At 42.1% G+C, this 26,112-nt stretch overlaps 5 protein-coding genes across 5 annotated transcripts in view; 2 read left to right on the top strand and 3 right to left on the bottom strand.

Annotated features, from left to right (window-relative positions):
* Window positions 1–1,680, bottom strand: part of LOC137900870 (ryanodine receptor 1-like) — a 41,742-nt gene extending 40,062 nt beyond the window's left edge. Inside the window, exon 1 of the mRNA XM_068745016.1 lies at window positions 1,633–1,680. Coding sequence (XP_068601117.1) covers window positions 1,633–1,680 — 48 coding nt within the window. The remainder of the gene's footprint in view (window positions 1–1,632) is intronic.
* Window positions 1,681–2,905: 1,225 nt separating this feature from the next.
* Window positions 2,906–10,987, top strand: nfrkb (nuclear factor related to kappaB binding protein). The gene is made up of 25 exons (XM_068744470.1): window positions 2,906–3,031; window positions 3,146–3,347; window positions 3,441–3,568; window positions 3,646–3,817; window positions 4,017–4,121; window positions 4,215–4,288; window positions 4,364–4,445; window positions 4,538–4,733; window positions 4,837–4,948; window positions 5,041–5,167; window positions 5,253–5,330; window positions 5,426–5,502; window positions 5,590–5,636; window positions 5,745–5,805; window positions 5,899–6,073; window positions 6,198–6,304; window positions 6,470–6,593; window positions 6,930–7,009; window positions 7,169–7,365; window positions 7,478–7,748; window positions 7,829–8,002; window positions 8,332–9,051; window positions 9,507–9,613; window positions 9,970–10,105; window positions 10,298–10,987. Exons 1-25 carry the CDS (start codon window positions 2,906–2,908, stop codon window positions 10,436–10,438), a joined length of 3,819 nt encoding a protein of 1,272 aa, XP_068600571.1. The 3' UTR covers window positions 10,439–10,987.
* A 7-nt stretch (window positions 10,988–10,994) lies between these two features.
* tmem45b (transmembrane protein 45B) lies at window positions 10,995–13,780 on the bottom strand. Its single transcript, XM_068744471.1, has 6 exons — window positions 13,702–13,780; window positions 12,682–12,879; window positions 12,389–12,601; window positions 12,118–12,302; window positions 11,730–11,872; window positions 10,995–11,201 (listed from the first exon to the last, which is right to left on the bottom strand). The coding sequence occupies exons 2-6, from the start codon at window positions 12,869–12,871 to the stop codon at window positions 11,090–11,092; spliced, it is 843 nt and encodes a 280-aa protein (XP_068600572.1). The 5' UTR covers window positions 12,872–12,879; window positions 13,702–13,780; the 3' UTR covers window positions 10,995–11,089.
* A 695-nt stretch (window positions 13,781–14,475) lies between these two features.
* Window positions 14,476–14,996, bottom strand: gng8 (guanine nucleotide binding protein (G protein), gamma 8). Its single transcript, XM_068744525.1, has 2 exons — window positions 14,913–14,996; window positions 14,476–14,604 (listed from the first exon to the last, which is right to left on the bottom strand). Exons 1-2 carry the CDS (start codon window positions 14,994–14,996, stop codon window positions 14,476–14,478), a joined length of 213 nt encoding a protein of 70 aa, XP_068600626.1.
* Window positions 14,997–17,887: 2,891 nt separating this feature from the next.
* Window positions 17,888–25,549, top strand: LOC137900484 (bromodomain-containing protein 8-like). The gene is made up of 20 exons (XM_068744575.1): window positions 17,888–17,906; window positions 18,265–18,361; window positions 19,215–19,284; window positions 19,387–19,436; window positions 19,554–19,676; window positions 19,775–19,855; window positions 19,947–20,011; window positions 20,126–20,265; window positions 20,588–20,779; window positions 21,712–21,802; window positions 22,413–22,544; window positions 22,765–22,892; window positions 23,104–23,554; window positions 23,652–23,695; window positions 23,794–24,020; window positions 24,130–24,222; window positions 24,323–24,391; window positions 24,535–24,817; window positions 25,335–25,379; window positions 25,490–25,549. Exons 1-20 carry the CDS (start codon window positions 17,888–17,890, stop codon window positions 25,547–25,549), a joined length of 2,460 nt encoding a protein of 819 aa, XP_068600676.1.
* The last annotated feature ends 563 nt before the right edge of the window (window positions 25,550–26,112 follow it).

Here is a 26,112-nt window from a genome sequence, read left to right on the forward strand (position 1 = left end):
GGCCAAGTTGTGAACCCTCTAATCCTCACACCGTAAATATAGAACGCAGCTGAGTTCAGGGCGAACAGCAACAGACTGACAATAACTTTATGACGCATTGTTGACATACTTGACTTGACGCCACGACACAATGAAAAAAACCATGTTTTTAGAATGACTGCTAGATTAAATAGGCAAAAGAAAATGTTTTACTTTGATTATCACAATGTTCTGTCAATATTTCCAGCAGTCACTATTAGGATAGTTAATGGATAATATGGAACTATATTTCTCATTAAATTTATACTACAGTCTATAGATAATGAACATTTAGTGTACGCTAAGATAAGGATTTACCAGAGTCCAAGGAGAGTCGGGGTGATTTGGAGCATCTGTGATAGTTGATCTGTTTATCTAAAAGAGTGTTCTAATATTTAGACGTTGCTTTCTTTAGAAAACAGATATTCAGATATTCAAAATGATGCAATATCTATATATATATATATATATATATATATATATATATATATATATATATAATCAAACAAACCAACAAAAATTAGACAAAGAATAAAGGTTTTGAAGAAAATTATACAGCTGTTAAAATTACTGTCATAATATTTGTGCCTTGACTAAATGCAAATTGGTAATTTATCAAATAAAAAATGCTGTTTGGTGTACATTTTTGAGTATCAAAAATGATATCAAATATTGTTTTTTATCATATTAGTATTGAAGTTTAAAATGTGGTATTACGACAACCTAAAAGGATAATGAATTTGATTAATCTGAAATGTTCAAACCTCAATGGAAAACAGAAAGGTTTCCTGTTAGAAAGCGATTTGAAAATGACGCTACCTAAATCGTAGATTTAGTCTGTGGCAGACAGAGAAATGCGAATTCAAATTTGGAATATTAGGACAACAGGGAATAACCACGCATCAAACAAAAGTTTAGGACACTGGAATCTGTTGAACGTGATTTTTTTTTTCTCCAAGATGTTGAGGGAGTGGGCAGTCATTCCAAAAAGACAACTGGAAGTAATCCATCTGAATCAACGTGAAGTAACAAACACGGTGAGACTGCATCCCCTAGAAGTCAGTGCACTTCTCTGACTGAAGCTTCACAAGCATGACACCATTATTTTGACGCTGAAGCTCAACCACCAAAACCAGATCCACCTAAACATTAAAAGCTTAAGGCATGGTCGTCAGAGTCACCACTTTCGAATTATTCGTTCCAGCATAATTAGTCTGTCTGCATCATAAATTGCTGTGACCAAATAAAAAAAACATAAATAAATTAGTAAATCACATAATTGATCATTTTTGTTATTCTGATATAACTGTAAATGCTCGCCATCAAAGTAAACACAGTGATGTCATTGTCAAAATGCGACTGCATCTAATGGCTTTTATGAATTTGTTATATCTGGGTGACATTTTCTTAAAACAGTAACAAGTCGTCAGTGGGATATAAATAGATGACAATGCCAACAAAGCTTCCCACCTGTCCTTGTCGATCTGTGATTCTATGTGAAGAATGTAACCCAACACACTTAACATTTGTCTATAAGCCATTATAAAGCACAAAAGGCTAATTATGTGAATTAATTAGTTGACTAATAAAGAGAAGACAGGCAGCATCACTTACAGTACGTAGGAACTGGATTTCCTCTTCTCCATCTGCACCTTCTGCCATCCTCCAAATGCATTAAAAACCAAGACCTAAAGAGAAATTTGTGAATGTTTGCCTCCCAGTTGTGTTGTGCAGCTCTTGGTGCCTATATGCCCCCCCCCCACACACACACAAGGCGATCAAAAGTTGGTGGAGGCTTGTGAAGGGCACTGTGGGTCCTGTGTCTCTCTCTGGTTGTGATATGAGGCAGAGAGATTGACACTTCATTCCTGTTCATTGCAACGCCATAAGGAGGTGGAGCAAGCAGACAAAGCTGAACCAGTAATTCAAATGTTCTGAGGCTATCGAAAACATGTCTGCATCCTGGGGTTACATTATAAATGAGCAAATAAATATTTAAACTAGAAGTAACTCAATGCCGTAAAACAAAAGTAAAAATTACATTTAAAAAAAATGGATGGATGGATGGATTACCAAATTGATTAGTTTTCTTCGGTGACTGTTTGCATGTCTGTAATCATCTTGGTTGTCGTTTTATTAAGATGAAAAGCATGAAAATAACTTCAAAGAATTTAGAGTTGTATTCAAAAGCAGACATAGTAATGGTACGCAAATTAATCTACAAACATTTTCAGCTGTATCTTCACATTTAGCCACATTAGCGAGCCTTTGTAAGGCTTTACGTCTGATGGGATGTTACACTCCAGGTAAGACTCATGCTCTTCTCCAATAAATAATAACACAGCGTACAATAAGTATTCTTACAATGTTAAATGAAACAACATTTTATTTTTTATTTTTGTCTGTTTCTGTTTTAGATTTAATTAAAATGTAATTAGCACAGATATTATCTATATCTGGATGACTATGAATCTCCAGACGTTCCAGTCTATGTTCACATTACAATTAATTTCCTGTGGAGGGCAGCAAAGCGCTCGAGGCGCATTAACGTCCAATAGTTGGCCTTTACTTTCTGTAGAAGAAGAAGACGGTGCGTTGGTTAAATACGTCCGTCTTCACATCCGAAACACAAAACAAAAGCAGAGTCAAGTCAGGTAAGAAGCTTAAAAAGCAGAATCAGCGTAGCATAATCACATTGTGTGTGTTTTTCGGTATACTGCACGGATCTAGTATGTCTGAGCTTAACGAAGAAACAGATTCCCAGACGTAATAGGTGGCACTTTTGCTAATATAGCTGCTAGCTTAGCTTTGTAAGCGTCAGTCCACAGACTAAAACGATGGTGACATTGCTTTGCTTTTCTTTGTCAAAAAGGCCACACGTAGGAGAATGGATGCGTTCACCCACATGCTCACAGGCCCTCTTGATCCAAAAGAAGAAAACGATGGACAAATCACAGAGGAATGCATGTTGGGGAACTGCAGGGTGAGCCTTCCAGAGGACCTACTTGAGGACGTGAGTTATTGGCATCTAGACCAGCCTCTGGCATGTGTTTTTGAGTTATCTAATGGGGTTTGCCATGTTCCCGATGATGCGTTAATTGTTGCCATTTAATTTTGTTTGCAACAGCCTGCAATTTTCTTCTCTGTGATGAGTGAAAGCACCTGGAATGAAGTGCTGTCAGATTCTCAGAGGCAGCACCTTCGACAGTTTTTGCCACAGTTTCCTGACAACAATGTTGCCGAACAGAACGGCACCATCAGTGACCTGTTCAACAACAGAAAATTCAACTTTGAATATCCCCTCCGTCTCGCACAAAAGATGTTTAGAGGTGCTCACCAGTTATCCACATATTTACCCACCAACTTTTAATTATGTTACTTTTTGCTATTTTAGAACCATGACTCTCATTATGTCAACACAGATGGATACTTTAATCCAGAGGTGGTCAAGTACAGACAACTGTGTGCCAAATCTCAGAGAAAGCGCCGGTTGTACGCTCTGCAGCAGTATCACCACAGACTGCTGAAGCAGATCCTTGTCTCCAGAAAGGTATTGTGCACACGTGTTGGAGATGAGGCACATGATCCCTTGGAGCTATTTTTTTTTAATTTGTCTAATTGTTGCAGGACCTGCTGGAGTCTGCATTTCAGAATGGTCTGAATTTTCCACCTAAAAGAACGTTACCGTCCAAGACGAATGCTGAAATGCGGGAGCCAAGAGTGAGAAGAAGATTGACTCGGATATTAAAGGAGGTCAAAATTGAGTGTGGAGACAGCAACGCTTCATCTGATGATGACGGTTCGTCAGTTCTTCGCAACTTTACGACATAAGAATAGGTTATTGACAAAGATGAACAGTGATCAAAACTTTAAGATAGTTAATATAAAATTCAAGCGATAAAAGTCACATTTATGCTGTCAATATTAGTTTATATGCATTTTGTATTATTACTAGTACCGGTAGTATTTATGATTATAATAATTGTAAATGCTTCTAGACATATCGTTATGGACTCCGGCACCACAATCACCTTCTTCTCCAACGTCTACTGTGTCGCTCAGAGTTCTTCCCAGCCTCTCCACCCAAGACCTAAAGACCGCCGGTCAGTGATTTCTAGAATATTGAAATGATGTTCCTATAACGTCTTAAACGGAGTGATTATAATCTTTAAAGACAATTTCTTTTTTCTTCACAGAAAAGATAGAACTTGGGGAGCAGGACTTGAGAGCCATGCTACATAACCATCGGGAGAAGAGGAAGCGGCAACCAGTAAGAGGAAGAGCACAGGTATGGTTTAGTCTTCATTTGAACAGTATTTCTCTAATGGCTGATTGATTTACTCAGGGCCATCCAGACATGATGATTTCAGATATCCACCTTGGGGACATCCTCTCAAGAACAAATATTGGCCGGAAGGGGACCATACGTAAGTATAGACATTTTAAATTATATTAGGAATAAATCATTTTTTTTCCCCGTGTATTAAAGCCCTTGTCTTTATTTCTTTTTTGCCTCCAGCATTATTTGATCTATTGCTTCCTAAGAAAAAGTTGAAAGATGAGAGGAGGAAGAAGAAAATGAGGACAATAAAGGTTGAGTCTGAGGATCCGAGTGAAACTCTTGCGCCTTCTGATGCCTCGTCGGCACCACCAGCAAATATCATCAACTCTCTGCCAAATACACCATCGACTCCACTTACAAACATCAAGGAAGAGTGAGTTTAGTGTCGTACAGATGTCAACAATACTTGTGTCCTTGTGTGTGTGTGTGTGTGTGTGTGTGTGTGTGTGTGACATAAAGATCCATGCTGATTGCAGGATTGTGGAGGAGTGTCAGAGCAGCCCAGTAATTGTTGAGGAAATTGCTGTCAGTTTCTTCAGTTTGTTGGAGAACATTTTAAGGACAGAAACTCTTTCCAGTACTTCAGTAGTAAGTGCACAAATTCCAGAGTCTTTGATTATCACAAAATTGTGACTACACGTGCACGTATAAATATATAAAACGAAATTGTGATCTCTCAGTTGGAAGATAAAGTCCAAATATGGCAGTCCTCTCCAGCCAGCTCACTCAACGTGTGGTTCTCTGCTGTTCCTTGTTGGTCTGACTTGGTTGTTCAAGCCCTGCAGTTTCTTGCAGGAGAGACTAAAGGTAAGTGGAAGTGATCGAACACACTGATCTCTTTTAAATATCTGTTATTTTACTCCTTATGTAGTTTTCTTTTATCGCTAACCAGATGGCATGATGGCCCTTCCCAGTGGATTTTCTCCATTTGTGGAATTTTCAGATGAGACTCAGCAGTGGCGGTGGATTGGTAAAAGGGATTAACTAACCTATACTTGATCGATCCAGGTATTGATTGTCAAATTGTTTGTGTTCTTGAGGTATAAAGTTGTTCACTTATTTCAGGCCCAACTCAAGATACAGAGAAGGATATCAGTGCACTCTGTCAGCTGTGGCTGGACTCCAGAGATTTAGTTGTGAAGGTAGTGTATTACCTCGTGTGTACGACGACATACACACTTTAGGCTGTTTTCATTTTGACTTCTATTAAACAACTTCTTTGTCCACAGATGGAAAATGAAGACATGTTAGAGATTACTTCACCCACACCGAGAGTGTAAGATTCAATGATTCATTAAGTGCTGCAAACATGAAAGATATGCTGAAGTATTTTGAGTTGGCTGCTTTATCGTAATCGTTAACATTAACATCTCTAACCGAGCAGTTCAACTGATTATGTGGTGCGGCCCAGCACTGGAGACGAGAGGCAAGTGTTTCAAATCCAGGTTTGTGCTGGTGGAATTGTTTTTCATATTTACAATCTGCCTGCAAATTATTATTTTTTTTAAGATGACAAATGTTTTTTGTTTTTTTTAAAGGAGCAGCAGAGATACAACCAACCGCATAAAGCGTTCACCTTCAGGATGCATGGCTTTGAGTCTGTGGTGGGTCCAGTTAAAGGGGTGTTTGATAAGGAGATGTCTCTGAACAAAGCCAGAGAGCACACATTGCTCCGCTCGGACCGACCACCATATGTAACCATTCTCTCTCTGGGTTAGAACTTCTTTTTTTTTTTTTTTTTACCCGCTGCTCTTTTGTTTTTGGGGAAGTGATGCCTTCAGGTGTCCAAAGGAAAACACTCCATTCTGACCTTTTCCCCATTTTTCTTATTCTGTAGTGCGGGACGCTGCAGCCAGGTTACCCAATGGAGAAGGAACAAGAGCAGAGATTTGTGAACTGCTGAAAGACTCACAGTTTCTTGCTCCAGATGTTACCAGTGCACAGGTTAATTCCTTTTACTTCTTTTTTCACTCACTGTGACCGAGAGGTTTATTTCGTTGTGAATTTCCATCGGTCTGTGTAAGAACAAGTTTCCAGGGATGGCATTTGCCCTTTAAAAGTTTTCTCTATGACATGACATTTGTGTTAGAAGCTTTCTTTACCACTTAGGTGAACACAGTTGTCAGCGGGGCTCTGGATAGACTTCACTATGAGAAAGATCCTTGTGTGAAGTATGACATCGGACGTAAACTCTGGATTTATCTCCACCGTAGTCGCAGTCAAGAGGAGTTCGGTAAGCAGCAGTGGCTTGTGTACAAGACACGATTGTCTGGGCTTTAAGTTTGTATAAAAACATCAAGTATTCTAATCCTAAAGTCCTTGGTTCGAGACAGCCAATGAGAAGCCAGAGGAAACTATTTTAGCTGATGAATGATATCACGTGAGCTGACTTAATGGTTATGTCAGTTCATGCTGACGCAGACAGTTTAAATCTCCATGTCAAAATGTTGTGTTTTTAACTTTTGGGTTGTTGTTGTTGTCCTCTAACCTAACATGAGAAGTATGTTAGGTCTATAGATAACTGGTGTGAACAAATGTAGACTCTCATCTTTGTATTTCTCCCATCCAGAGAGGATCCACCAGGCTCAAGCTGCTGCTGCAAAAGCGAGAAAAGCCCTGCAGCAGAAACCGAAACCTGCATCCAAACCTGTGAGCCCCGCTCCCTTGTTCCGTACTGCTCATCTCTTTATTTAGCTGCAGCTGTATGAACATTCTCCGGTTGTCCCAGACATCCCACTTCCACTCGCCTGTGCTTCAGAGTGCATTTTAGTTGTTGCTCTTGAATTTCATGCCCTTTCTGCATTTCAGAAGTCTGGAAGTAAAGACGGAGCCAGTAAAGTCCCTGGCTGTCTGGAAGGAGGACCGGATATTGCTCCCAATCCCATGTCACCAACCCATTCTTCACACAACAGCAACACACATGGAACGCCTAAGTCACCCTTACCATGCACAGCCACCACACCAGTAAAGGCTGGAGTCCCAGATACGGTCAAACCTAGCCCAGGGTCAGTTCGACATTCACTATTATTATTATTCCTGAAACGTCATAGTTTCATGTTCCATGGAGGTATTTCTCTTATGTAATCCCTTTTTTTTTTTGCCGTCTTGCTCTTCCAGGGTCCTCCTTGTGTCCCCTCCATCGTTGCCCCAGCTGGGAACCATCTTACCCAGCAGTCAGCCAGGTCCACCAGCTTCTCAGCCAGTCACAGCCCAACATGCAGCTCGGATCATGAGTCACCTGGCTGCCGGCTCCCTGCCTCAGGTGCGGGTGGTTTCTTCTCAGTCTGGTCTGGGCTCTCCGGCAGGAAGTCAGCACCCAACGCTGCTCCATCAGACCCCTCACCAGATCAGGATGCCCGTGTCGGTGGCAGCCAAAGGCATTTCACCGGTAAGCAGAGAAAGAGCCGTTCGTGGTCATGAACAAACATGCACAGCTAAATCATTCTGCCTCGTGTTTATTGTCGATAGGCAGTGGTTTCTGTACCTCTAAGGAGTCAGTCTGCTGGTAGCCCAGTTCAGGTCTCCACCTCAGTATCTGTGTCTGCGGTGGCCAGACCTCAGAGCGGGTCACCAGGTAGCCCGGCTAACAATCCTGCTCCCCCTGCTGTGCTGCAAGGAGTCGCCAACACCAATATCAAACAGGTGAGCTAGTTTGTTCCGAATCGTCTGTTTATTCTGGAAGGGCCTTTTTTTGAGAAGACAAACTCTTTCCACCTACCTGGAAGCTGGTTTTTGCACATTTTAAGATGTGTCAAAGGGGCCTTTGCCCAGAAACTGAAAGATGAAATTAAGTTTTCACTTCACAGTCCTTCAATGTCCAAAGCCAAATTTAGCTAAAAATGTTAATATAAAAGGAAGTAAACCTTCCATCCCACTCGGGAGGACTTACTATAAATGTAAAGCTCAGGGTGTTTCGGTTAGTTTTGTCCATGTTGGACATTTTGAATTGTTGATTTTTTTATTTTATAAAGATGTCAATCACTGGCCAGTTGGGACTGAAGACTCCAGGAGGGGCGGGAATTCCAATAACGGCAACAAATCTACGCATCCAGGGTAAAGATATCTTGCGTCTGCCACCATCCTCCATCACCACTGACGCTAAAGGGCAGACAGTGCTGCGGATCACCCCAGACATGATGGCAACGCTTGCCAAATCGCCAGTTACGACTGTCAAGCTCTCCTCGGACTTCTTGAGCGCCGCCTCCACAGGCAGCAAGAGCTTATCAGCCACGCTCCATGTGACGCCTCCCTCTGCCTCCAGCGCTGCATCCTGTGCAGGGGAGGCACAGGCCACTAAAGCAGGTCCTGCTGCTGCCTCTACTTTGCTGAAGGCTGCAGGAGACGCAGCCATTCGTCTGATGCCCACGTTGGGCGTCACGGTGGCCGACCAGAAATCGAGAACCTTCTCTACGCTGTCCTCCCCCGACAAGAGTGGCACCACCATTCGGATAATGCCGGGCCTCGGTGTCATCCCTCAAAAACAGGGCCAGTCCATCACGATGACGACCGCCACATGCAGTAAACCGCTCACGGCCTCTACTTGTGCTAATGTTGTGACCATGGCTGCCAATGTCATGGCGGGGGCAAAGGGGATCACGGTTGGCTCTGGAGTTTCAAGCTCGCCTCTGACGCTTGGAACGGCTACGGCAACTGTGAGACAAGTTCCTGCTACAGTGGTTACCACACAAACGGTGAGCGAGCGTTCCTCCAAGAATATGAAAGGAACAGTTCACCCAGAAATTAACATTCTCTCGGGATCAGGGTTGCAAAGGGGTGGAATATTTCTTTGGGAAGTTAAGCTGGGGAATTTTGGAAATATAAAAATAACCAGTCAAGATTATGCCAACTATATTTAAGTTCCCTATGAGGAGAAAACCTTCAATTTTGAAAAATCCCCGTTTATTCTCGTTAATTCCAACGATAAGTTTCCATCTTTGAAAGTTCCCAGACTTTTGCCACCGTAGTCGGGATCTACTCGCCCCTAAACTTGCTTAGGAGTTAACTAAACTACACAGCAGGTAAGAGGAATGTGTGTATTTTTAATTTTGGGCTGAACTGTTCCAGGTGTGTGTGTGTTAATCCATTCAGCTCTGTTTATTTTAGAACCCGTGCTTAATTATCTCTGTTTACTTTGACAACATGAAAGGGGAAGTTACCTGCACGGATAACTGTTCCCCTGTCCGTCCTCAACCAACCGCTGAAGAACAAGAGTGTTGTGACCACGCCTATTGTGAAAGGAAGTCTTAACACAAAGTAAGCGTCGTCATGCACACATTTTATTTTTTCTCTCTCTGTTCGGGTGCGTTCCATATAAAGGTAACTTATTTAGCTTACCCAGCTTTTGGAGTGAAGCACAGACATTATTTTCTAAACTTTGAGTGTTTGTTTAATGGACACGTGTTCGCTGAAACGATGAAGAATTTACAGAACTGGTGATTTCTTCCCGGAATGTTGGTGGTTCAATCACCAGTTGAAGTATCCGTCCATCCCTTCATCCACTTTCTTTATGGAAATACAATTTCTGCACCCTGCAGTAGCAGAACTATAAATGTCATGTGATTATTTCTTCATCACCTGACTAGCACGTCTATGCTTGTTATTCTGGGCAGTATTGGGAGTCTGGGTAGGAACATTATCCTGACCACCATGCCTGCCGGCACGAAGCTGATCGCGGGAAACAAGCCCGTCAGCTTCGTCACAGCTCAACAGTTCCAGCAGCTTCAGCAGCAAGGACAGGCCACACAGGTGAGCGTTTATCTGAAGTGCTGTAAAGAAAAAGGAAGTGGTAGCTTTTATTGCATCAATTCCGCGTTGCATCGTTTTGTTTTCACAAAATCCACAGCATTATTAGAATAAACCTGTATCATTTATGGGCAGTCCTTGTAATTAGCCAACAAACCTAGAAAACAATCACCCAATGTTATGTCCTGTCTCCAGGTTCGCATCCAAACTGTGCAGGCCCAGCAGCTCCAGCAGCACATGGCAACAAGCTCCAAAAAATCGGTCTCAACAGTCGTAGTCACGACAGCGGCTTCACCTAAAAGTGGTCCCGATGCTGCACCCGCCCCTCAACAGTGATCCTGCCTCATCCAGCCAGCAGTGAATAAATGATCAACAGTATCTCTGTTCTCAAATGTTTTCAGGGTTGTTTGACATGTTTGTTTTCTTCACGCGAGTTATGAGTGCAGCATGTGACTAAAGCCAGTGAGATGCAGCTTCTTCTCTTTCCGGGCCTGTGCTTAGGTTTACAGTTCAGTCTGAGAACATTCAACTCATTTAAGTTAAGAGTAGCAAGTAATGCTCTCTCTTTAATTAGAAAGATGTTTGTACTTAAAACAATTGTTGAAAGTTGCAACACCACCCAGGTTGTGTAGACATCCTGGTTTTCCTTTTCAGAGTTTGAAATCAGCTGCTCGGTTGATACTTCAACTCATCTCATAAAATTCAATTGAGTTTTGGTAAAATACCTTCTTTGTCACATCTTCAAATTCATGATGTAATGTTAAAAAAAAAAGTGGGACTTAAAACACCTTCAGAGAAATCAGAATTGTTTGTTTCTTTTCGTGGCGTTTTATTTGACAGGCCATGAACATAAGAGTACCTTGATGTAATAAACAGACTAACAGATCACATTTGAACACATTTGTCTGTACTTTTTATTAAAAAGTCATTGTATTGGAAAATACACCAGATAAAACACAAAATGAAGTTCGGAGAGTGACCATGCATTCAATCTTCATCTGATTCTTCCAGCAAGGCCTTCTGGGAGCCTGCTTTGGTGGATGTGTTTCGCATTCCAATCTCTACGTCCCTTATCCTTCCAGAGAATCTCTTCATGATGCTGTTGGAACGAGAACAAACAAACCAGCGTTATAAACGCTCATTCAGCATGTTTAGTGGGCCTTAAATATACAGTTCCTCCTCTTGGAAGTGTTGACTAGAATACAATGTTTGACCACAAAAGCCGGAGTCAATCTTTGTTCATGTTAGTCCAAGAGTTCTCCTTAAATTTGAATGCTGTGGATTCAAGCTCCTTGCTTGTGTGTAAAAAAACAAAAAAAAACATGTACATCCCATTCCAACATCTCATCTGTGTAATTTATATCTTCATTGGCATGAGAAGGAAAATAAAATAGAATTCATTCCAACCAGCATCTCAACGAAGGCATCATTTGAATGGATAAAGTTATCACCGATGCTCCTTTCAAAGCCGCATCATTATGGGTAATGTTCCATGCGAATAAGATTGGCTTACTTTGAATATAAATGCTTCAAGTGTTGTCCCTGGTCTGGGTTGACCTATAGCTACGGTGCATTAATAACTGCTAGCTCTACAACATCATGTACAAGTAAAGAACGGGCTACTTACAACCAAACCGTAGCGCAGGTCCAGGTCACTAAGAGCAAGGCCACAGCTAAGTGCCAACAGAAGCACATAGTGATGAACATGACGTTGTCGTGTAGCGTCTCATCCCACTTTGGCCCACTCGGTGGGTAAAGAACAAAACCAATCTGAAATGACAAACAGTATGATGGTGAAATGTAAAAATTAAACAGACAAGGAGACGAGTCTGGAGTCAGTTCATTCCCTTTCAGTCCATATACATACAAAATGTTCTATCTTCAAATCAATAGAATTGTCTTTTCTATTGGGTAATTAGATCTAATAGAAAAGGCATTTTGGCTCATGGTTTCCTTCAATGCAAGGTGTGCAGTAGACTTTATTATGCTTGTATGCTCCTTGGCTTTTTTTTTACCTGGTAGAACCACGAGCCCTGTAGGATGAACAAGCATCCTTGGAAGAGCTGTAGAATAATGTTGTTTCTTATAAACACCTCCAACATAGCGCTTGCAGAGGCAATAAACACAGCCACCAGCAGAAGGGAGTGAATGTGAGCATCCAGAAGAGGCCGGCTGTGCACGTGGTAATAAAACAGAAACCCTGGATCAAACGGAAGAGTTACACACAAAGCAGAGGGACATCGGCGACTTGAAGATGAATTAAAACCGCCCCTCTTGATGACTTACCTTCAACAAAAAGAGCCAAGGAGAGGGCGAGATTATCGACACCGGCCGGCACCAGATTGGATGCCGTGCATGCGACTCGTGCCATCCCAAAGATCCCATAGAACAAATACATGGTGCTGTGCTGCCAGTTCATCAGCTTCACCCATGAGCTGTTCGCCGTGTCGTAAAGGTGGGCGTGGGGCCCGTCCACCACAAACTGCTCAACCATAACACCTGAGGATGGAGAACATCAAAGCTGCAGATCCTCCAAGAGCACAGCATAGTTTCCGTAAACGATGATGATGAAAACTGACCCACGAATGAAGCGAAGATTGCAAATCCTCCCTCGATGTATTCCATTCTTTTAAAGACAGGTGGCGTGACCGGTTTTCCTTTCTGCAGATTTGTCCTCCAGTAGTGTTGAATAATGTGTTTTATTGTTAGCCAAAAGCCCAAAAACAGGAAAAAGGAGCCAGGAATAGCGTGTCCTCCGAAGTTGGCCATTGTTAAGACTGAAAAATGAAGACATATACAGCACCTCGGTAAGCAGCAACATGCACGCGAGAGAAATTTAATTATTATCAGCATTTTTGCACAATATTTGTATTCCTTTGAATTCAATCGGGCTCTATAGGATAAACTTCTCGCTCAGAGTTACGTTGTATGTCATTTAGAGGCATAATGATTACAAGCCAAGTGTCATTTAATGATGAGAGATCCTCAATCGCCAATTCTCACATATCAGATCACTTTACTTGCATATAAAAGGTTTATGCAAAGAAAAAGCCTGAACAGCCTGAACAGATCCTCACACGAAAATGTGGGTTAGAGAGTGGATCGGGTTCATTTTGATTTAATACGAGGAACTTTCTCTTTACGACTCTCCTGAGCATTGTGGGAAAATTTAGGTTGGATAACATGCAACCGGAACGAGGAAACATTTATCACCCGACTGCTAGATCCTGGATTTAATCCGATAAGGTTTGTAAGGCAAAACATATAATCTGCTGCTCATTTGTCTTGCAAATTGTAACTCACACTGAGCATAATAGCTCTTTGGTAAATGGGCACTATGCTGTGCCTACTTGTCTATTAAAAATCCAACTGAACCTCAGCTTTAAAATGACTGCCCCCCCCCCCCTCTCAAGGCTTCTCAGTCAGTCCAACAAGTTTTTCTTGATTAACCCAGCTCAGCAGGAATCCAACAATTTCTTCCCTCCACAGTCTCACTCATTTTCAGAGAAGTCACCTTGGAGGTCCCAGAAAATACCACCAAATGCAATTATTTTAATGATAAAGCTGCAATACATAAACACAAACAGATTTCCACCTACCTTGCTCTCCTGTCGTGAATAAATAAAGGCCGTGGAGCTCTTGGGAAATCGTTTGACTGTTGCCAGCTGTCAGTGATAACACACCTGTCTGTGAGAAACTGGGCGCACTAGTTTATTTGCGCTGCTGCGCTGAAATGACGTCATCGTGTAACCCCGCCTCTCATTTGCATTGGCGTCTGTGACAAAGCGACTCCCCCTCCAGGGAAACGGGTGCAGCTCCAGGTAGAAAAACAAGACCCGACTGTAAAGCCTGTCGTTCATAGGTGTTAAAAACAAGCAAAAACATGATGCAGATTAAACATATTCATATACTCTGTGTGTGTACATATGCATATGTATATACGTATATATATACAAATACATATACAAAATGTTTAAACCATATTTCTATAGGAATGAAAAAGCTAAATAATAAATCTAATTTATTTAGCTTTTTCATTCCTATAGAAATATGGTTTAAACATTTGAAATAAAAGCCGTGCAGCGACAGCTTGGCGTTCTGCAGGTGAGTTAATGTGTAAGCTCAGATATGTGCACAGAGACAACCTTAAACAAACGTTACACTCATTTCCAAGAATTTTTTATTACTCTTATTGTCACGATGGTCATTGTGTGGGTACATGTAGTCACGATAGAGATACAGAAATGGCAAAAACGAACGCTTTCTTATCCTGTTTGTGATTGAATTCCCTTATTAAAGTGTGTGTGTGTGTGTGTGTGTGTGTGTGACATTTCTCTTTCACTTTGTTCTCTTGTTTTGTGTGTGTGTGTGTGTTATAAAATCAGACAGAATAATTTCTTCTCTCGATACGGGTTCTCAGAGGACGCTAGCGGTGTCACCAGCGGGTCTTCTTTGGCATGATTTTCACAGTAGGCCATCAGTTCAGCTGCTGCTTTAGATACCTGTGCAAGAAGATTGAGTTATTTGTAGTTCTTTATTCTTTTATTTATACCCAAATAACTTTTTCCTGCATCACTGTAAAACTAACATCAGCAAAGGAAAGAATACAAAAAAATCATTGGGGGGGGGGGGGGGTTATTAAAAATGTATTTACTCTACAGAAACTTTAAATAGATTTTAATATGTTCATCAATTTTGTGACACCAGAGTCACGCCCATTTATATAAAACACATTTCCATATTTAACAAATGTCATTTCTAAATCTTTCCATTATTATGTGCTGCATAGTTTCATAAAGTGCTGACTCACCATCATCCGCTCTATGTTGACCTCCAGTTTCAGCTGTTCTACAGTGTTTCGTGCATCTGCAATCTTTGCCATGTTGTTGGACATTATTCACCTTTGGGACAAAATAAGTTGTTTTATTGGACAAAAAAATAAATAGAGTAATGCATCACTGAAAGGCGATTTAAGAAATACAAACATGGCAACAATTCTAAAGTTCACAAGTTAAACACTGTGTGTAGATTTCTTGACGTTATCTGAGATCATGGATGGAGTCTGTTTCAATTTGCTCATTAATTCTGCTCCCTGGGTCTCAGCTGCAAGGAGCACAGGGAGGGTCTCAAAGGAGGGAGGCAGGGGAGGGGAGGCAGAGCATCATCCTCAGGGGACAGTAGCCACTGGATGAGCATGTAAATATACCTAACATTAAAATCCTCTTCTTCCTCCCCAAGAATACAAATCCTTTTTTGTGTATGTATACAAAATTGCAGATGTCGTAGCAATAATCTCAGTACTGTTGTGTCTTCACAGCTGCTGTTGTGTTGCTCAGCTGCACCCAGCAGCAACAGATCAGTCGAGTTGAAGCAAGAGCGCGGCGCGTAAGAAGCATCATGAGTCCACAACAGACAACTATTTACTTCAGGTGTGAAATTAATACAAATAATTCTGTTTACTAGTATAATCCTCACTCAGCACGTACGCACACACAAGAAGACATGTTTCCATTAATCTATACATTTGATTTAGAAAACAATATACAGTATATAGATGGTGTATACCGATTCTCTAGATGTAACCTAACTGATTATCATCACAAAGCTCACCTCAAGACCAGCAGCAATCTTTTAGCTCCTGGAGTGAACGTCTTCCAGAGGGTCCTCCACAACAATCTACAGCCACACTCGAGGTGAGATTAATGGCAAAGATGAGGAGGAAGGCTTCAGTAGGTTCCCTCCTTCAAATAATAAGCTGCGGTTCTGCCCCCAGGATGGGCTCAGCGCAGCAGCTAAAGGCAACATGTGGCGTGACCTTCATCTCCTTAGCCTTCATCACTCGCCTTCCTCACATTGCACAGGAGCTCAGCGATGAAAACACAGAAAGCAGTTTCTTCAGAGCCGTAATGGGAATGAAATTTAAATGGATATTGTGATAAAGACAAATTTCTCTTAAAACCTGACAGCAATACCAAAGGACATTGCGTTATAATGAGCAAGCTCTTTGTGTTGTGTTTATAACAATTGCATTATGTGGCACAATTAAATGATATAAATGAAAGTAAAACACCAGAAGTCACGTGCTTAAATTTCTCTTTTACTTCCAAATACTCAGTACTGTATTTGGAAAGGGGCAAACACAAAATGCAAGTACCGGTAGATTATTTATCACACGTTCTGATACGTTTCTATGCTTGCACTGCATAATTGTAGCTGTAGGTTAGAGAGAAACTGGATTTAATTTCTTTGCTACTGCCAATACATAAGAACACATAATAACAGTTTGATAAATAAATACAAAAGTGATTGAATTCCTGATACGGTCTGAGTTTTCCCAGATAACATTATTATTTATTCTCTATCCTCCATGCTGCTGCCAGTCTTTCCTATTGAGCCGCCAGTTATTCCTCACCACAATGGGGGGCAAAGTGGCAGTGAAATGGAGTTAAATGTCAAGGGCCTCATTAACATTTGTTTCCCTCTCTCGCTCTGTGGCAGATGTGGGACCACATGAAAAAAGAGCTGCTATTTCACCTGACCAACCTCTGTCAATAAGGGTCATGAAATATCATTTACACAGAGATGCGATGTATAATTCAGAGCAGGAATGTGTGCTCCTCCTAAGGCGTTAGTATTACTTTGCTGCAAGGCAATTTAGTGAAAAAGAGACGGCACGATCAGGTTGGGGAGATAATGAAGAAGTTGTTCCTTTATGTGCTCCTTCCTAAAATAATACACCTAGATACACACACGGAATTTAGCTGGTATATAAGCAGGATAACTGTTGTGCCACATGGCTAAACTTATGTCCTTATGTCTAGTTAAAGTTTAAACTATTTTTGCTGCAGCTTTTATTCAAGGAAATTAATATTAACGGAGATCAGATGGCGAAAAGTAGCATAAAAATCAAAATAAATTTGTAATGTAGAGTTAAAAAAAAAAAAAAAAATCAGGGACGTTTGCCATATTTTTTCGTACAGTTAAAAAATACCCTAAAAAAATTCAATGGCAGATGCTTGAAATGAAGACAGCTTGACATCTTTTAAAAAGATGTTAAAAGTTACATATTTTATTTAGCTTTGTGACAATTAAAATAATTGATGACACGCAAATAACATGTCAGAGCACTAACTTATATTTCTGCTTTGTGACGATAGCTCGGTTTCATTTACGTTCATAAATGAGTCTGTTACAGAATGTGCAGCTGGTGCTGCAGACTGGAAAAACGGGTCTGTGACCAGTATTATTAAGCAAAATAAAGATCCAGAGAGACCATGCGGGAGAGGAGAGGAGAGGAGAGGAGAGGTCGGGACTTTATGACGCAGTCATTCCACTTTAACTACAATAAAGAAAATGAACAGAACGGAAATACAGAAGAATGTCTATGGGGGGGGGATCAGTATTGTTGCAAGATAAATAAATCAGCAAATAAGTATACACAGGAGAAAAAGCCAGCTAAAACAAACAAATAAATAAAAAATATCGATCTCGTTATCTCTTTGGTTGGTGGCTGCTTTTTAACGTGTCGCGGTTGATGTATTTATTGAGTACGCCACAGGGCGGCGTTTATGCTAGCTCGTTCGCCGTTCGTCTTCTTTAATTACCGTCGGCTACCGGACGCGCGCGCGCGCCTCGGTGATTCAGCCGAGCCTCGGAAGCGTTCATAACGGGACACGCATTGAGCTCTCTCATTCCGCGTGTTTCTTTCTCCCCCCCCCGTCGGTGGTTTTAATCGATGCGTGTCTGCCTCCCGGGATGTGCGGGATGTCGGGATGACAGGAAGAGATGGCAAACGGGATTGGGAGTAAGTCTAATGTTCACATGCATTAAATGTCCAGGGCACGCTATCTGCGAGCAGCGCGTCGTCCTTCGCTGATCTCTACCTGCTTTTCTTTTTGCATGCAGCCTCCTTGTTGTTGTTATTAAAAGTTGAGTCCTATTTGCATTGATTCGGATTGACCTCTAATTGTTTTACACGTCATGTGAACAGGATTCTGACCAGTCAACTCCTGTTATTATTGTGGGTGAACTGTAGGTGGCATAGAATAATAAAAACATATGAATATGAATATGAATATAAGATCCAGATTTATGTCGGTACCGGGCCTGATAAAGAACGTCCAGTTGGATCACACGTCATGTTTTCTCCCGCACATCCTTAGAACACAGGCTCCTTGTGATTGGTCCAACAGAGCCATGGTCGGTGAGGGAGAAGCTGTGTCTGGCCACATCCGTCATGAAGAGCGGAGACCAGAACTGGTACCGGTTTATTCTTTGATTCTTTATTGTGAATGTATTTTTTATTTTTTTTTATCCCAGAGAGTTATGATGTAGTGACACATTTGCAGCGCCTTTTGTATTAAACCTCATTTTGTTAAAAGCTGGGACATTATGTAAAATTAGTACATTTACATAATGAAAGATTTCTGCCAGTTAAAAGCGGAACTAATTATGCACTTTTTTTTTTGTAACTTAAATTCAATGAAGCATGGACATCTGTAAATTTGGGCAATTGCGTTTCAAGAAACTGCCCGACTATTTACCCATAACACATTTTTGTGATTCTCTTCCCAATGTTATTTGTGAATTGAGACTTTCCAGTATTCCCCTTCCCATCCCTCCATGCATCCCTCCATGCATCCATCCATGCATCCATCCATCCATCCATCCATCCATCCATCCATCCTCTTAAAGATGATTGCCTCGTAATTGCCTAGTCTACATCCACATACAGTATCTGAATCCGGGTTAAGGTGGGGTCTGTCCCAGCTGACTATGGGGGAGAAGTCGGGTACACCATTCAATAAGGATATCACCTGTTACCACTAAACCAATGAACTGTTATCAGTTAAAAGCAGAAATTATTGTCCTTGTCTCAACTAGTATTAATAAGCATATTTCAGTTAATGTCATACAGCTTGATACATATTGAATTACTGATTTCTCATTGAACTAAATATCCTAAAAATGTAAATGGACATAACAGACTCAGAAGAAATTACCGGTAAACTTCATTTACTTTAGACTCCAACAACCCAGGAATGAGGATTAGACTGTTCTGGAGTTAAATGCCTTTCCCTGATTTCGTCTTGGGTTGTCTTCATCTATTCAGGGTATCCGTCAGCCGAGCCATTAAGCCATTTGCAGAATCTGGGCGACCACCTGACTGGTTCTCTCAAAAGGTACGACACAATTCAAGCTGACGCCGCTGCAGAAAGCAAACGGCATGCATGTGACGTGCAGTCGGGGGTCGGGGGTCACGACTCTCCTTTGGCTCTTCACAGCACTGCGCCTCCAAGTACTCTGAGCTCCTGGGAACAACCGAGACCCCAAAGTGAGCTAATAAGTGGGCAATATATTACATGGTGGTTGTTGTTTTTTTTACTGCATTGATGGTGTATATCACAGAACTTGACTGAACTAACAATAATAACTATTTATCCAACTTCAGGAGGAAGCGCGGTGAAAGAGGAGACGTGGTGGAGACAGTGGAGAACGTGATCGTACAGAGGCTGACGACTGACAGGATTGAAGAACTCAACAAGTTGATTAAAGAGACGAAGGAGAAGCACAGGTGCAGAGTGCAGACGCATCCCTTTGAAAAGTATGAACAAAAAGAATCAGTATTTGCATGAATACAGGTCGATGTGTTCCTGTTTTTGTTTTTTACAGGAAGCTAAAGAGCGAAGCTGAACTGATTCAAGGAGGGTATCTGGATTCCAAATTAGAAACATTATGGGAAGAAACTCTGCAGTAAGATGCAGGAAATTGTAATCTGATCTATTTATTCATGATAGATCTCTCTTTGTGAAGTTTAAAATGATCATTTGGGTTGGTCTTTTAGGAGGAAGAAGCTGCACGAGGAGGAAGCAGAACTGAGCAGAAAAAGCACAGATGCTGCCTATCAAGGTATCTCCTCCTCTGGCTATGAATGGGATTATAATCCAGTAGTGGGAGTTGAATATCAGTTTTTGGTATGACTGAGAAAATGTTTTTTCTCTCTGCTGCCCCTCCCTCTTCCAGCCAGGCAGGTGGCAAAGAACACACCGAAGCAAATGTCAGGCATCCCCATCCATTCCCCCTCAGACTGCTCCCTGAGTCAGGAGTTCAGGCCGGGTGACCCATGTGAGAGCCGGACACTGGAGCTTGCTTCGGCTAAAAACGTACGTCACTGAATATTATAAAAGGACTCCTTTCCATTTATCACACATATTTCTTGGGACAAAAAATAATTACTGATATTTTTTTGGAGATAAATAGTTTATCATAAAAAATCTGAATAAAGCTTTAAACTTTGAGTTATATCTTAAAATAAAACATCCCAGCATTTTAATAATGTAATCTTTGTTAATTATCTTCCAAAAATAATTCTAATATTCCCACCTATTCCTAGAAAGACCTCGATAGAAGAGCTGACTTTGGGTTTAATCACTGAAAGGGTTGTTATGGCAACGTGACTTCACGCTCCCCTCTCTCTGTCTCTAGCATTCAGGATTGGTCAGATTAATGACAATCTGTGCACCTTCTGATCCTGGTAAGGACAACGTAAACCACGGGCCACTTCTGAATGAGCACAGCCAAAAGAAGCTCGAGGTGCAGAAAGACACGCCGTCGCCGTCCCCACTCCTGTCAGAGTTACTGAAGAAGGGCAATATTCTGGCCACAAATTTCAGACTGGTATGTAGCAAGTCTTTCAATAATCACCTTTATACACCATCTATACGTACGATGTGGACGGCGAGTAGATTCACACCACATGCATCTCACTCTCGCGGCTGTGTTTGTGACATTCTAAGTGTTATGGTCAATAAACCCAGTTTGGAATTTTATAAACATCTCATGATTCCTGCAAACATCCAGCCCTTAAAATCTGCCAGGTAACAGTCGCGGTGGCAACAGTCGAAGCAGGGAATTCCAGACTTCCCTTTCGCCAGACACCACCTCCAGCTCTTCTGTGGGGATTCCGAGGAGTTCCCAGGCCAGCTGAGGGACAGTCCCTCCAACGTGTCCTAGGTCTTCCAGGATGCCTCCTCCCGGAGGGACATGCCCGGGACAGCTTCCTAGGGAAGCATCTGAAATAGATTCCCCAGCCACCTCAGCTGACTCCTCTCAATGTGTCAATCTCACGCTCCGTCCTTCCCTCACTCGTGAATAAGACCCCCCCCCCGCCCGCCCCCGGATGTGCCTAGAAATTCTGTCCATAAAGATTATGAACGGAACCGGTGATAGCGGGCAGCCCTGCCGGAGTCCAACACGCTCCTGTAATAGGTTTGACAATGCGGACCAAGAGGCCAGAATCTTGGGAGTTTTCCAGGAGTGATTGCAGAGTAGAAATATCTGGCTGTTTTCTTTGCAGTTTCCTTCTGACGAGTTCTGTTAATCTTTTAGTAGAACATTTCCTCCTCTACAAACGTGTCTGCTCTAACTTACACTGCCCCCTATGGGCTGTAAACTAGAACACACAGGAATCCCAATCAAATGTTCTTATAGATGTTCATATAGATTTGTATTATGAACATCAACGTAATGAATTGTGCGAATCATCAATTTAGAAGATTGCAGGTTGATACACAAAATGACATTTTATCGTTTTTGTGTTTGCTTCTCAGAATGGGGATGGCGACTTGTCCACAGCAAATCCCACAGCAGCACATGAGACGCAGCTCAGTCCACCCGGTCAGCTTCTCTCCCAGGCAGCAGGTACAGGTAACTGTATTTCAGACAGCATGACTCCTTCAACGCCGTTACCAAGAAACTGAAGCCAATAGTTTCCAAACCAAACCACAATAAAAGCTTATAATAAAAGGTCATTAGGGACATATCTATTTTAATAGTAAACAAGAATCCATAAGAAGATAGGAGAACAGCTCTTAGATTAACACTGAACATTTATTCATTCAAATACTTCTTGATATTTTAATTTAAAAGCAAAAGGTACAGAAACAATAAATCATCGTTCATAAATATTAGCAGAATAAATGCTCTTGATCTTTTTTTAAATGATTCCTTTAGAAAGTCTTTACTGCACACCCAGATTTTGGAATCAAATCAAAAAAAAACATTAAGATATCTTGAACATAGTCAGACAGACGGACAGAAGCAATGACAGAGGTAGAGATTACAACGTTTCAGAATACCATTGCATGCATATAATTTAATAAAAATGAAGGATAGGTTTAGTGGAATGAATTCTATTTGTTTTCTTTGAATACCGACTGAATTTTCTATATATTCGTGATAGCGGTTTGCTCATACAGGAGCTGGAAGCTGCATTGTCCGCTAGCTGTTAATGTGAATGCTTGAATGGCAGGTGCCCCGATGCTATCTCGCCTCCTGGAGCCGGGCCCCACCCAGTTCCCTCCCCCATTAGACTTCATGGTCTGTGCAGACTCACCATCCGTCGCTCCTGTTTCTGTTGACTCTGCTGCCTCAGCAAATAAAGGTTTGTCCACGTCGCCCTGTGTCGAAAGCACTCGACGCATCATCCACAGGCTAAACCTCCCTATATTCCTTATGTCAGACCCTTAACACATAATAATAAATATTACAGTTTAGATTTAGTATACATATAAAATGCATGAATTTACAAACTTCTTGTGATACTGATACTCGCTTAAAATTGTATTTTGAGAGGAAACAAAAACCTAATTGTCTGTTTGCAGAGATGCAAAGAGTTGCCTCTGCAGAGGATAAGGTGTCAGAGCGTGAGGAGGACGTAACTGTGTCCTACATGGGTGACGAGCTGGACCTAAAGACTGCGGGAGACGTTATCGCCACCGTTGAGGACAAGGTATGAAAAGGACAAATCGTTTGAAATACTTTTGCAGCACCTGGAATCAATAACTGAACAAAAGTAAATATAATTCCTGCTTGAGATTTTAAAGGAACGCTATTCCTATTGAGCTATGACAACACTCGGCTCGCGTGCATCGCTGCTGAAATAACGGCTGTGAAAGAAAGTGTATTATTTAAGCCATAGCCTCCTCTCTGTTCTTCCACAGGGAGACGAGGCTGCGGAGGCTTTGGGTGCAGCTGCATCCGAGGCTGCTCCGTTACGGCGTGTGGAGAACAGTCATGCTTTTTCCAGTGCCTGCGGGCCTTTCCAGCCCCACAAGTCTCAGCCCTCAGTGCCCACAGAGGCCACAAAGTCCTCGCAGTCCTCGTCTCCTCGCAGCAGCCTGGAGGGGAAGACAGACACATGTGAAGTTCAGGGTAGGACTTCTGCTTCTCTCTCCTCTTTGTGCAAGTGTGGAGATAACTGCCTCGTGGCATTCTCCATGGGACTGAGGAACCTGACCCCCGCCTCCTCATCTTCCTGCAACTTGAAGAGCTTGCACCACTGCCAGTCTGGAGAACCGCCACAGCCAGAGGCAGTGAGACTGGACACCAGAGACACGTATGCCACCATCAGTAAGAAATGGGCACGGCAAAGACCTGGGAAACCCCACGGAGGTATGCACGCCCTCAGATGAAGACTAGCATTCCCTTAGGTTCACCTGCAGGGTTGTATTTCGCATTTTCTTCTCATTATTCATCTCTATCTCGGCAGACTCTGTATTAGGAGACAGCACATTGACAGGAAGGCAAACAAAGGTATAGCAGCGCCCAAGAGGGCAGAGTGAATGACATTACGAATGCATAGCTCTAAAGTTTGACTCTCCCGGAATCTTTCTCCTTCGCAGGACATGAAGGCAGTGGCCGGAACAAGTGTCGGGCGAGGAAAGACTGCCTCCGGGATGAAAGCGCACGGCGAGGTCAATGGTCGAGAGGAATGTGGAGAAGAAGAGGGCGACACGATGCAGAGATTTTCTTCCGAGCCAGACGCGGAGGATCGGTTTAGCCCCCAAGCAGCTTCCTTTTCTCTGCAGCTCGACACGACTGCAGACTCCATCCCCAGCAGCCCCGCCTCATCGCAGTTGTGAGTGAGACGCTTCCAGACAAATACAGCAATGAAGTTATAGTCGTAGATCGTGTTCAAAGGCGTGCTTTGGTTTTTCATTTTCACCGGATAGCGACAGGAGTTTCAGCTCAATGTGCAGTGAACACCAGGAGGCGCTACAGGCTCATAAGATCTGGAAGAAAGCCATAATGCTGGTCTGGCGTGCGGCAGCCAATCACAGGTCAGAATGGGACTAATAGCAGAATGAACACTAATAGCAGTCACTGATGCTCAGAGTCTTGTTATTACTGAAACAAGTCATTACTGTGGAATTGTTGTAGGTATGCAAATGTGTTTCTGCAGCCGGTAACTGATGAAATTGCACCTGGGTACCGCAGTATTGTGCACAGGTAAGCGCAGCAGTATTTACATTTCCTATTTGTGGAAAAAAATAAATAAACAGTTGCCTTTGCTAGATGATATTGTATTATGGACAGCCACCAATCGGGAGCCTTCACAGCTCATCCGTCACACATTGCTTTCGCTGCTTTAGGCCCGTGGACCTGGCCACCATAAAGAAGAACATCGAGACCGGCTTGATCCGAACCACTGCTGAATTCCAGAGAGAGATCATGCTGATGTTTCAAAACGCAGTCATGTACAACAGCCTGGATCACGACGTGTACCACATGGCCGTGGAAATGCAGCGTGACGTCCTTGAGCAGATCCAGCAGTTTCTGGCGACGCAGCTCATCATGGAAACCTCAGAGTCTGGTATCACCTCCAGGAGCCTGAGGGGCCGCGAGAACGCGCACAAGCAGGACTCCACTGACAAGGTGCTTCACTCGAATTTAGTCAAAAGAAGAAAGTACAGAAGAAGAGACGAGGTTGATTCAAAGGGAGAAGACAGTAGACCCGCCTGCCACTTTTCAAAGCACAGCATTGGTTTGTAGCCTTTGATGCAACCATCACAGTGAAGTTCAGACATCAGCTAATCGACGCTTCCTTTAGCTGCATCTGATATTAATCTGATATTAATCCTAAATTAAACAAAAAGAACACATTGGTGTTCCCTTCTGTTATTATTGGAAAGATCATCTGGAAGGCAAGGAATGAGGCCAAAACAGATTTGTTGTGATTTGAAAATGGTAAACAATCGCGTAAAGAACGACCATTTATTAATCACTGTGGAGTTTTGCATATTTTGTGGTCTGCTATGAAGAAAGGCGTTCAATTCATCCTGAACCGTTTTTGTGGATAATTGAGTGTTGAATCACACCAGGTATTAAGGTGCATTATTGCTGCGTGATGCTGTGAAGGACTACTAATGTTGATTATGGGATATTTTTACAGGACTCTGTCTCCATGTCCTCTCCTGCCTTCCTCCTTTCTCTTTTTGTAAGTTCCTTCCTGCCTGAAATACTTTGTTTTCTTGAAGCGCTGCTGGTTTGTAATTTCAGTCTCCAGTCCGGTGGTTTAACAATGGCTCTTTTTCCCTGTCTTTGTAGGACGGTGGCACCAGGGGGCGCCGTTGTGCCATAGAAGCTGATCTCAAGATGAAGAAATGATCGTGCGAAAATATTTTTGACATTTCCTCATTGTCGAAGTGAAAGACGCGATACCATCAAACTGAATTCATTCTGTCATTTGCACAGGCCCGTATAATAACCTGCACTCTATGTTAAATAGGCACTGTGTTGCGGAGAAGATCATTTCTTCTGAGGCAGCCTTGGATTACATAGTGTGTAATCCCAGATTACTAGAATAGCAAGGTCAAACATAAACCCAGTTGCAGATCTGGAAGATTTAACCTGCTCTGAATTACATCAGGTTTTTATAAATGAAGGTAAAAATTACTGCTAGCATACAAAGCGACTGAAAAGCACGATGGATGAAAAGACTATGCAGGAGATGTGTAAAAGCAGAGGCTAAACTTTCTGATTGCCGTTCCTGATATGGGTCACATAGAAAAGAAAAAATATATATATTTTCATTGCTGGTATGAAATCAGATGATAAACGTTGACATCATCTTTTCGTTTGGTCTGTGCTCATCCGTGCTTCCCTTCCGGGACTCACGTCCATATTCTGAGTCACTGTCAGTATTTGAGGAAATGCCCTGTTATTTAATA

This window comes from Brachionichthys hirsutus, chromosome 10 (assembly GCF_040956055.1).
Source record: "Brachionichthys hirsutus isolate HB-005 chromosome 10, CSIRO-AGI_Bhir_v1, whole genome shotgun sequence".
In the NCBI taxonomy this organism is placed as follows: domain Eukaryota; kingdom Metazoa; phylum Chordata; class Actinopteri; order Lophiiformes; family Brachionichthyidae; genus Brachionichthys; species Brachionichthys hirsutus.